The sequence below is a fragment of the Lolium perenne genome, chromosome 2 (genome assembly GCF_019359855.2).
Source record: "Lolium perenne isolate Kyuss_39 chromosome 2, Kyuss_2.0, whole genome shotgun sequence".
Taxonomy (NCBI): domain Eukaryota; kingdom Viridiplantae; phylum Streptophyta; class Magnoliopsida; order Poales; family Poaceae; genus Lolium; species Lolium perenne.
In genome coordinates this window covers 78,788,535-78,801,103 of record NC_067245.2, presented here as the reverse complement: position 1 = coordinate 78,801,103, position 12,569 = coordinate 78,788,535, and the positions used below count along the sequence as shown (strand labels likewise).

The following is a 12,569-nucleotide window of genomic DNA, read 5'->3' as shown; positions in this document are numbered from 1 at the left end:
TGCTTCTATAGTTGACCTCGTCAATATGGTTTGCTTGCAAGATCTCCATGATACTGCGCCACCTCCAAAGGTAAATACATACCCACTTGTGGCGTACAGATCAGCTACATCTGAGATCCAATTCGAATCACTATATCCTTCAAGCACAGCTGGGTGTCCTGAATAGTGAATCCCATAACTCATTGTACCACTCATGGGGGGACTTCCGGCCCAGCACCGTTGCCTCGACACAATCTTCACAGCATTTTCCATCACGCTCTTCTACTACTCTAGATTACAACATTTCAAAACTCTTGCAGACATCAAGACTTGTCCACGCAAAACTGCGCCGCAATGGGTAGTATATTCGACCAAGGGAACTATATCGGTATTACATACAGTTAAGACAGGCACATATCTATGTTCCTAACTCGGATTTGCATCTCTAGTTCTCCTCTACAAGGCAAAACACGGTTCATCTACCAGCTGTCTATAACACAACACCAGGAAGGAAGGAAGGACAACTGACTGACGCCCCCTTCCCGTTACAACATCCTGACTTTCCTCACCTAGTCCTTTAACTTTAACTTTAACAGGTAGTAGTACAACACTGGATTGACGGAGCTACTAAAGTCTATGGCCTCCTTATAGGCTGTATGTACACAGCGCAAAATCGGCGAACTCGTTTAAGTTACCTTCACCTCCGGGCCTTCTTCCTGCCTTTGCCAGGGCTCTCTTGCTGCTCTGCGGCGCGCTTCTGCCCGCTCTTCGGGGGCCGCCCGACGCCCCGCTTCTTGGCTGGCGGGCTTCCCTGGTCAGGTTTCTCGTTGGATGTCGGTGCTGCATCGCTGGGGACGACCTTGGGTTCGGCCTGACTGGCACTGCTTCCGGTATCCCTTGGGAGAACCTTGCTTCTCTTGGCGTCACGGGGCACGTGACGTACTGCCGGCAGTGTCCGAGCAATCTTCTTGACTACAGGAGCACTAGCCACTCCTGCGGCAGTCTTCTTGATTGCAGGTTCACTAGCTATCCCTTCCGCGGCCTTCTTGATCACAGGCTCACTAGCTATCCCCGCCGCTGCCTTCTTCATTACAGGCTCACTAGCTATCCCTGTTGCTGCCTTCTTGATTACAGGCTCACTAGTTATCCCTGCTGCAGCCTTCTTCGTTACAGGCTCACTAGCTATCCCTGCCACGGCCTTCTTCATTACAGGATCCCTAGCCATCCCTGCAGTGCCCTTCTTCATTAGAGCGTCCCTAGCTATCCCTGCCACAGTCTTCTTGATTACAGGGTCGTTGGATATCCCTGCCGCAGCCTTCTTCGCTACAGGGTTGCTAGCTAACACTGCCGTGGTCTTCTTGATTACAGGGTTACTAGCTCCCCCTGCTGTGGTCTTCTTGATAACAGTGTCGCTAGCTATCGTGACAGCGGTCTTCTTGATTACAGGACCAGTAGCTACCCCTGGCGCTCCACAACCCATCGAGACAATGCTTGAACTCTGTTGCAATGTTTTGCACATGATACCACGGAGCTCGATTGCGGCCATGTGCTCCAGTGTAGCCTTTGGATAGAATGCAAGGACATTATTCACAAACAGGAGCATGTCTTTTAGGAGTTCCTTGGTAGAAGAGATCAAACCACTCTTGATCTTTGTGCGAAGGATTCGGAAGTCCATATGCTGGCGGATCATCTTCTTGTATCTAGCTCTCTTCCGCTGCAGATGAAAACAAGGAGACATAAGATGGAGTGCAAAATCAGTAGCTCATGTGCTATTTTATTTATCTCAAGGAGATTAACTGTAAAGGTGATTTTAGGCACTGAAAAGTTATTATCCAGAACACACTAACTGAGTAACTTTAAGTATAACTCAGGTGATAAGGAAACAAGAAAATTCACAATGGCCACAAAGATCTGATTTTCTTGATCCTGCCAAAGAACACATAGTGGACAATTCTAATAAAAATGTAAAAAAACCTAAGACTACATAATTTAAACCACCTACTCAAGCACTAATGGAACAAAGACTGATTGAATACCTGGATATCAATTTGGCGTTGCAACATATTACAGTCACCTTGAGTGGATATACTATTCACAATATCTGCTAAACTTGGTTTTGCTCTTTCACACACAGAAACAGCAGGCTCTACCTTTGGGATTTTTAAGCCCTTCTTGCATCCCTCAGAAGAATCCTCTCTCTGTATGCATGTAGATGTATTCTCACCATCTCTACTACCATTATCAGCCATTAGAATAGCCCTTTTCTCCCGCAATCCCCTTTTCTTTCTAGAGCCCCAAAGCAAACAATCTTTGGCACAGGGCTTCTTTTCAACAAGGGGCTTTGACAATGTTTCTGCTGATGTATTCTGAACATTCTGAGATTTCTGACTGTTGCTTGCTTCCTCTGTGAAACTAGCAGCGGATGATCTATCTTTGGACAATTCTTTACTTGAGGAATTAGTATCACCTGCAATTTCATTGCGCGAACGTGATTCAGTGTGACATCCTGAGTTGCTATCATCACGTTTGCTATTGCTGAGGCTTTCGATCACCGACTGCAAGGATCTGGAAGAGGGGAAGCCAGATTGCACATTATTAAATATACAGAAAACATTCCAGCCAGATAGCATAACTATTGTCTAAAATAGCTAACACTTGGCATCAGTATGACCCAGATAATACTACCAGAATTCTAAACTATTGATGAAAGCTCAAGTTGCGTTGAGATACTAATTACCTTATCCATCCATTTCACTGTTTTCAATGCAGTTAGCGTTAATTAAGCCAGTAAATATAACACCACTAAATGAAAAAAAATTAATATCATGTTTATTGTCATCTGGTTCTATTGTCAAAGTTAAAATTCCCCCAAAAGTGCCTCCGCCTCCTCTATTTCTCTCCACTGCCTAATGCCCTTACTTTCCGCTGTCTCCTCACACTTTAGTCTATCTAGGAAAAATAATTACCAATTATCAGCAACGATTTCTATGGATGGGCTACTTTTGATTAACCTTGTATCATTCTATCAATCATCTGGTTAATTGCTAATTGAGCTGATACATTACATATTGCGAAAGACGTGTGTATAGCCAAAATAATTATGAATATTACATGTGAAAAAAATCATGAACCAGGTGTACATTGAAATACTAACCCGATAAAACTTTCTGACTTTCTCAGCTCCCTTCTCAATTCAGCAACTCTCTGCTTGCGAAGCTCGTCAAACCAAGCACTGCAAAGGAGCAGAAAAAACTAATCAAATACTGCATCGATGTAAAAGTTACTTTCTTATACAACATACAAATATCTATGCTAAACTGCATTCGGTTGAAAGTCCTGCATGTATGGGCTAAATGTACTTAAAACTGCAAACGAGAAGATTAATCTAATTCTTAGCCTTAAAGTCTGATTTGAGGGCTTGAGGCTATGTACATGTTGCAACCAGTCCTTCATTTTTACGTATAAAAATGGAATTGGTGCCCCCTGCCCAGTGCCCATGCTTACATAAAACAATGTCAAACCAGTTCACCGGTAGAACTTGCAAAGATTTAATTTAACACAAACTTATTATAAAGGGAGACTAATTATGTCCCTTAATAGAAAAAAAAATTAACCGCTTGGTTTCTAATAAATACTTATTATAATTACTAAATCAACTCAAAAGGCAAAAAAAAAAAAAAAAAAAAAGGGTACAGACTTGCTTAGTTATTATCTATGGGAGAAATGGAAGAAATTATATTGGGGTTTCTATGTACTATGAGAATGAGGAACACGTTGCATACTAAGGATCGAATTTAAGTTTTCATCCAGCTCCTACACACACGCACATACTAAGCTACTTTGTTATTCAACATACAAATATCTATGCTAAACTGCATTCGGTTGAAAGTCCTGCATATATGGGCTAAATGTACTTAAAACTGCAAACGAGAAGATTAATCTAATTCTTAGCCTTAAAGTCTGATTTGAGGCTATGTACATGTTGCAACCAGTCCTTCATGTAATTTTGTTACTTCTACGTATAAAAATGGAATTGGTGCCCTGCTCAGTGTCCATACTTACATAAAACAATGTCAAAACCAGTTCACCCGTAGAACTTGCAAAATTTCAACTTAACACTTATTATGAAGGGAGACTAATTATGTCCCTAAATATAAAAAAAGATTAACTGCTTGGTTTCTAATTAGTACTTATTATAATTACTAAATCAACTCAAAAGGCAAAAAAAGGGTACATACTTGCTTAGTATCTATGGGAGAAATGGCAGAAATTATATTGGGTTTATATGTACTATGAGACTGAGGAACACGTTGCATACAAAGGATCAAATTCAAGTTTTCATCCAGCTCCTACACACACACGCATACAGGATGAGGAGTGAGGACTATGTCAACATTGAAATTCATCTAACAACAGTTCAAACATTCCTCGGAATATATCATAATACGTAGTATAGACCACTCATATTTAATCCCAATATAATTATGTGGAAAAGCTAGTACATACATCACACAGATGGGTAACACTTACTTGCTTGCAGAGTAGCGTGCTTGAATCTCTGAAAATTTTGCTTCACATTCCTGCAAACAAGAAGGCTTGTGTATCAAGCAGCTAATCAATCAATAACACAACTTCTTCCAAACATTACATACGACAGGCCGTAAAGGATGCAAGCTCCCTGCTCCCCACAATTTAAAAAACAGAAATATCATGACCTGTAAGACCAATTGTGCGAATTTTCAGAATGTTTCAGCTAATAGGCACAAAGCTCCTACATATCCCAACTGTTGGAGAAAGATAAGCTAACAAGCATAACTGTATGCTGCAAAAAAATAAGGTTCACACAGTTGGAAAAATTGCCCTTGGTACCAAAATGAGCACAAGAAGTGCAATGTATGTCATATTGTAATTATAGGACCAATTGAAATTATCCAACCAGCACGACAATATTTTAAGAACGCATAACTCATGATCATCCAACCAGCACGGCGATTCTCACAGTCTCCAAATCACAACCCTAATATTTGCTGGACATAACATGTCGAAACAATATATCTAAAACCCTGCAAGTATGTCCACTGTCGGATAAACTGAAACGATACCACATTGTTCCTCACAAAAAAAGGATAAATTATGCCACATTGTATTTGTGAACAATAGTTGGACACGTTGATTCAATTCCCTTGGTTCAAATCAAAATTGTGGCGCGCTCCTTATCTTTTGTTTTAATTTCAGATTGTAAGCTCATATTCATCCAATCCAACCAATGTGACAATGCTCAGAGTCTCAAAAATCACAACCCTAGCATTTGATCGATATATGTATCGAAACTAAATGTCTGAAAGCCCGCGATGTCCACTGTCAGAAAAACTAAAATTATAATAAGAAATTATTCCACATTCTATTGGTAATTAATAGTTGGACGTTGATTCGATCCCCTTGGTTCAGGTCAAAATTGTGGCATGCTCCTTATTATTTTGTTTTATTTTCAGGTCGTAAAGCTGGTACTCATTTGCATCATTATTTTAAGAACGCATAACTCATGATCATCCAACCAGTGCGACAATGCCCAGAATCTCCAAATCACAACCCTAGTATTTGCTGGGCATTACATGTCGAAACCATATATCTAAAACCCTGCAAGTATGTCCACTGTCGGATAAACTGAAACGATACCACATAGTTCCTCACAGAAAAATAGGAGAAATTATGCCATTCTATTGGTCAACGGTAGTTGGACAGGTTGATTCAATTCCCTTGGTTCAAATCAAACTTGTGGCATGCTCCTTATCATTTGTTTTAATTTCAGATTATAAGTTCATATTCATCCAATCCAACCAATGTGACAATGCTCAGAGTCACCAAAATCACAACCCTAGCATTTGATCGATATACATATCAAAAACTAAATGTTTGAAAGCCCACGATGTCCACTATCGGACAAACAAAAATTATACATATCACATTGTTCCTCGCAGAAAAAAGAATAAGAAATTATACCACATTCTATTGGTAATTGATAGTTGGACATTGATTTGATTCCCTTGGTTCAGGTCAAAATTGTGGCATGCTCATTATCACTTGTTTTATTTTCAGGTCGTAAAGCCCATTCAAATCAACGTGTCTCTAAATTCTAAAATCAAACCTAACATTTGCTTGGACATCCATGTCAATATATATAAGCCCACGAGAGCGTATGTCCATCAATGATCACGAAACCCTAGCTAGGACCGACCAATTCGTCCCAGGGACAATCATTCCAGTTGGCTTAAACCAAAATACTTAAAATAAAAATATGCCCTAGCCGGCCCTTATCCTAGCGACATTACAGGCACGCAGGGGAGTCGTAATCGTAATCCACCGATAAGCTAGGGTTGGGCGTAAGGGGGTGGTGCGGACCTCGGGCGAGAAGGAGGCCGGGGAGCGGGAGCGGAGCTCGGCGGCGACGGCGTGCCAGGAGGCGGGCCCGTGGCGCTGGACGGCGCCGCCCAGCACGAGCTCCTCCCACGTCCCCCACCCCGCGGCGCCGCAGCCCTGCTCCTCCGCCTCCACCGCCACAACCACCATCGGACGGACGGCGTGGCCCGTTGGTTGGGGCGCCGAGAATTGTGGGTTGGGGCCTGGGCGTGCGATCGCTCGCGGAGACGATAGGGGAGGCCGACCCAATACCAAACCAATTGGAGTCAGACTCGGAAACGGGGGGAGCTGGTCGGGGTCGTCGCGGTCGGTCGGTCTCGGCTCTGACTCTCTGCCTCTGGCCGTGGGCCGTTCCCGGTTTCCCCGATGTTTTTTTTTTGTTTAGCCTTGGTTTTGGATTTTAGATTCTCGACTATTCTGGGTTCGTGCTAATCTAGGACGTGCGGTGGTGCGGGCCCACGCCGCCCTCACGCAACGCTTTTTACTCTCTGTGTATATCGTACGTGGTGACTCTCTGTGCACATGGTAGTTTTCGCTTTGCTTTCTGATGATGAGGGAGTGTCTGTCTACTCGGTGCACATGGCTCGGCCTGGTTTCAGGTAAAGAACTGCATGGTACAGGAAGTAAGAATTTTGTCTGTCAGAGAATCTGATTGTTCTTCCAAGGAGCCAAGTACTAGCAGCAGCAGAAAGTACCCTAGATTCATCAATGGGGCATGAATGCTGCGGTAGAATGTGGGTTGGGCCGAGGATGGATTTAAAGTTTTCTACCCGGCATTGCAAAAAATACCACGGGAGATACCTAGGACATCTCTAGCGGTTCGACACAAAATGGACGCCGAAAACATCCGTCTGCATTTGATTGGGTCAAGTCGCGGACAACAAGATGGCTGCTTGGCCATGAGGCCAAAGCATTTTAAGTTTTTTTTTCTCTCTCACCCTGTTCTCCCCAAATTAGCATAGAAATATGTAAAAATACAAATGTTAGCAAACTTTATTACATTCAGACAAATAACAAAATTTACATGCATTGCCATGCATAGAAATAAAATAGCATAGTTCATAATTTGTCATGTGATGATCCGTGAAGCATCAAGGATTTGCACTTCTCTAAGTCCGTGGTGTTTCGTGGCTGGAGGTGTCTGCATATGTCTGTTCTCATTTCTCATACCCGTCTTCGCGAGGTGAATATATTTGACAAGAAGGTGTTCTTGGCAGGTGATACATCTCAAATATATCTACTTTTTCAAGTACATTGCTCTAAGATTTCACCGTACTTGGATAAAACTGCTGAAACTGTCGTTGTTTTTAGCAAACGTCTTCTTTCTATCTGTTTTCGCATAAACTAAAATCGAGGAAAAATACCACGCATGATTAAGTTGGGAGAGGAAGAACATCAATGATGAATGAACATGTGTGAATTGATGAAAGAGGTATGATACATTTGCTATATTTATATGTGCAATTTAATAATGCTCCCTCCGTTGCTAGATATAAGGTGTATAGTTTTCGCACGGAAATTAAGAAACACATGTGGAGAGAAAACTACACAAGATTTTGGTGGGATTGATTCTAGACAATTAACATGATAAAATAGAGGAGTTTTCAAATATAAGGAAACGCAAGAAAATCCCTAAAAATATATCCACACCGGTTGTTCAACGCAATATACCTTATATTTTGAAGTCTTTTCTTTAAAAAACTATACACCTTATATCTAAGAACAGAGGGAGTACGAAGTACTTGTGCATAGTTTCATCAATACTTAGGGAAGTGGTAATGGATGTTTATCGTGTTTGTGTTCTTCTCGCTATATAATGATGCAAATGAGATGCCATTGAGTAACATTATTTAGACTTGATTGAAAAATAGTAGCTCCGAACAAAGGTCTATAAATACTATGAACGTGACACATATTCAATGATGAATATTTATATTCCCACGTGTCTTTGTAATATGAAGGTCAATGTTTGTATGACAATCCAGTCTTTCAAATGGTGAATCTATTCGTTAAGTCATATGTAAATCAGTTGATAGTATCTTTAGTTGACCAATCAGCCTTCTGCTAGCCTTTAAACCAATTTCACCGACATGGCTATCATTGTGTTGGTGGGAAAATATCCATGAGCCACTATCCTAAAAAAAAGAGAATGAACCCATTGAGATGGCTATTATGATGACACCAAAGAAATGTCCGCAAAGAAAAGGAAAAAACTAAGAAGTGCCCACCAAAGAAATACAAAAACCAAGAAATGCCTATACAAGTGAAGCTGAATGAAAGATAAAAATACAAGCTCACATCAAGGGGTAAAACCCCTGCTGCTTATATAATGTATAGAGCTTATAAGAAAGCACCTATCCTACTTCCACTCCACCATGTTGTCAGCTGAAGTACCTACCACTTACTCAGATATGGGTCTTCTATTAGTGTTTAAAGGTTGAAAGACTCGAAGCATACGACATCACCCAAGTATTTAGTTTGCAATGCAAACATGGTGAATTATTAGTCAACAATTGAAAGAATCAAAGGTCTCAAAAACCTTACTCATGATTCAATCAAATGCGATGCGATAACTGTGTTCGTTACTACTATCAATTAATAATGCCTAAGTAGTGTTGCCATATATTATCTCCTTTGCGCCATGTATAAACAGTGGAATACCAACATAGTGAACTTTTGTTAACACTTTTCTATTCATTGATAAAGCCATGTTCCAAATACTTGCTATGTTAAATGTTATGCATGCATAGAGCGAAGTTCTTGTCACAGTCTTTTGTCGCCTCTACACTGTGTTTGAGTTGTTTGAGGACAAACAACGAGCTAAGCTTGGGGGAGCTGATATATCTAAAATGTATCTACTTTTACAAGTACTTTGCTCCAAGATTTGCTCCGGAATCTCACCATACTTGGATAAAACTGCTGAAACTGACGCTGTTTTCAGGAAAAGTCTCTTGGTTAGTATCCAAGTTGGCCCCAGTGAAATTGGCAGGCAGGACAATAGATGTTATGCGAATTCTCTTGGTTAGTATGCATCACACACCTACACACAACCGAATTAGAGATGAATGTCATGTTATTAGGATTACATTATATGATCAATATAATTCATGCAACACCCCGCTATAACCTCATGCCTACGTCTTTAGCCACTGAAAGTTACACATCACTACTTTCCATGAAAATTGAAAATCTACTGCTTGTTTTACTGCTTTGAATCAACTGCTATAAATCACCCACTTGCTCTGTGAGTTTATTAATATACATGTGTGGTTATTGTGTTCCCCTTGAGTCAAACTATAAATTTGGGTAATACTTTCCATCGAAGATTTCAGCGATTCCCTGTACTTGTGGGCATCAAGATATTTTCTCACGCCGTTGCTGGGGAACCTACCTTTATTGGTAAGGCCACTTGTTACCATTTACTTCTTGTACTTATTTGTTTCTCACCGGAAAGTATATGGATTCTACTAAGAAGGTTATTGTGCCTTCCACTACAAGGAGAGGTACGGATTTGCCTTATAAGTCGTAGTTTTCACCTAATGATGCTACTACTCCTGCTACTAAAAAAATACTATCCTAGCAAGTTCACCATTGTCTAGGATGCCTATTAGTACTAAAAAAATATTTGTTGGGTGATGGCCAGGATAAAGAGGGGACGCCTGATTTATCTAAGTCTTTATCCAATGATGATATAGAATATGAATATGATGAAGATAAACTTTATTATAATGAAAATGATATTGCAACTAGCTCTAAATCAACACCTTCTGAAGAATATATTGCTTTTACTGAAACTTTCATGAACCTTGATTTAGATGATTTGGATCAATTTGATGCTAGTCTGAGTACTTGTCTAGGGAGTTAGATGTGGTTGGCTTGTGTCCACAACTTAGTCAACTGAATCTACATTGTCAGCCCATAATTAATTATTGAACCATGACTCTAGTGGATAACATGTGTCATTAGCCTCCCAGGCTTGAGCGAGGAAACCAATTCATTACGCCTGGGCAAGGCTAATGACGTTCATGTGCATTTTTTAACAGGGGTCGGTCCCGAAGGACCGATGTTTTCATTGATTAATAGTGGTAGAAGCACATTTTGCAGAATGGGCCTCAGAAAAGCAAGAAATTACAAACAAGCCCTTACAAATTTCATAGATGACTTCGAAAGATACACATAGAAAGAAATCGATGCTAGCTCCTTCTTTCTCGCACATCTGCGTCGCAGTGCAGTCAACCTCACCATCACCGGGGACAGAACCAATTGGGACGATGAGGCGGGAGCTCACTTCACCAGAGCCGAAGGGCCTCCACAGTGGCATGAAAGCCTGGAGCTTGACGACGAACTTCAGACGCCGGCCGGAAGGAACCATCATTGATGCGAGAGATGGGAGTGGCCGCCTTTCGTCCATGGAGTACACCGACGGAAGCGCCGGCGTGAGGATCCTCCCTAGAGAAGCAGAACCTCTCTCCTGCCGTAGATTCGTCCGCCAGCCGCCGTAGCCACCAAGTCACCCATCCTTCTCGCCTCCATGACGAGCAAGAAGTGGAGGATTCGATTGTTGACTGTCGTCGCCGAGTCCACCAACATAGCCACTCGAGCTTATTGACGAAGACGCTGGTGTTGCTCCCTCCCATCGCACGCAGCACCTCGCTGCCATGGCGAAGAACAACACCACCGCAAGCCGATGTGCACAACTCGAAAGCCACATCGACGCGCTCCAGAACATTGGAATAAAGCCAAATCTAAAACTTGACACCTAAAACTAGCCTACCAGTCTACCACTATACAGGGGAGGGACCCTCGCCCACAACAATGGCAGCTATCACCGGAGAAGGTAGGGAGAGGGGCCGGGGCGGCCTAGATCTGACGGAGACCGTGAGGGACTCGATGGGGTGAGAGCGGTTTCGAGAGACCTCTCCCCCAACACACGTGCATGTGCTGCAGCCAGGCTATTCACTCACAAGATGCTCTCCAGGCTGGGGTACAACTTCTTTGTTGAGGATGCCAACCAAATAACCTACATGCAAGTCTGAGGGAGACTCTAGGCCAGGAAGCTTTTTGTGAGGCCTCCAACCAAACATGCCCTTGGTCCCTCGTGTAGAGTCTCCCCACTTACCACAAGCACGAATAAAATTGTGTGTAACTATTTTTCTATGGTAAAATATCAGTTAACCTTCAATGGTACTGAGGTGGGTGCCAAAAAGGAAGAATTAAAGAACGACATTTATTTCAAACGATTGTGTGTAGTCGATACACCACAACATTCCGTGTAAATGTTTCTATCAATTATTAAATCATAGTAAGTTAATAGGACCAAGGCGGGCATGAAAGAACCGATGAATGATACACCATAATATGATAACACCATTGCCCACCTACCACCACCACAAACACATTTTTTTGTCGTTTGTAACAAATAAGTAAATCTTCGATGAGACCTAGGTGGTTTGATAAAAGAAGAATTTAAGACTGACAAGAGGTTCTACATTACTTGTAGTCGATACACAATATCATTACGTGTAAATGTTCTTATTGATTGTACAAAAAAGATTTGATAGGACCAAGGCGGGAAAAAATAATTAAAGAAGGATACACGATAATAAAACACCTCTCCCCGCCTACCACCACTGCAACCACTTGGACGTACGGGACAAAATTGTGTGCAAATATTTTTTTTTGTCGGTTGTAATAAATCAGCAAATCTTCGATGATACAGAGGTGGATGTAAAAAATAATAATTAAAGAACATCATTTACTTTTAAGCTCCTATAAGAAGAGGGGAGAGGTCTAGATAATCAGAAGTGCACTGCAAGTGAAATACAAGTAAAGGTAGCCAAAGTTTGAAAGTTCCTGTCTTAGAGAAGATTTTCCATGAGAGCGTTTTTAGAAGGCCAACATGATCATTTTATAGCATCCCACTCCTTCAAGATATGAGTAAATTGGTCAAGTAGTGCGAGTAGTTATATATCGGAACATACAATTTCTTTGTTAAATTGTTCCTTGTCTTGCAGAACAAAATTTGCATCAAAAATTATATATTGGAAGATGCATATTTTTTTTGCTATATTCTTAATTGTCTTGCTTAGTGTCATTCCACCTATAGTTGCTCGGTGTTAGAATAAGGGCCACTTCTTTTGGGCTTCTCCGGTGGCTTCTGGGAGAAGCTTCTC

The 12,569-nt window shown here is 41.4% G+C and overlaps 1 protein-coding gene across 1 annotated transcript; it reads right to left on the bottom strand.

The window, feature by feature from the left end:
• Positions 1 to 309: 309 nt before the first annotated feature.
• Positions 310 to 6,688, bottom strand: LOC127333045 (uncharacterized). Its single transcript, XM_051359364.2, has 5 exons — positions 6,379 to 6,688; positions 4,510 to 4,559; positions 3,134 to 3,211; positions 2,016 to 2,544; positions 310 to 1,693 (listed from the first exon to the last, which is right to left on the bottom strand). The coding sequence occupies exons 1-5, from the start codon at positions 6,544 to 6,546 to the stop codon at positions 677 to 679; spliced, it is 1,842 nt and encodes a 613-aa protein (XP_051215324.1). The 5' UTR covers positions 6,547 to 6,688; the 3' UTR covers positions 310 to 676.
• Positions 6,689 to 12,569: the final 5,881 nt, after the last annotated feature.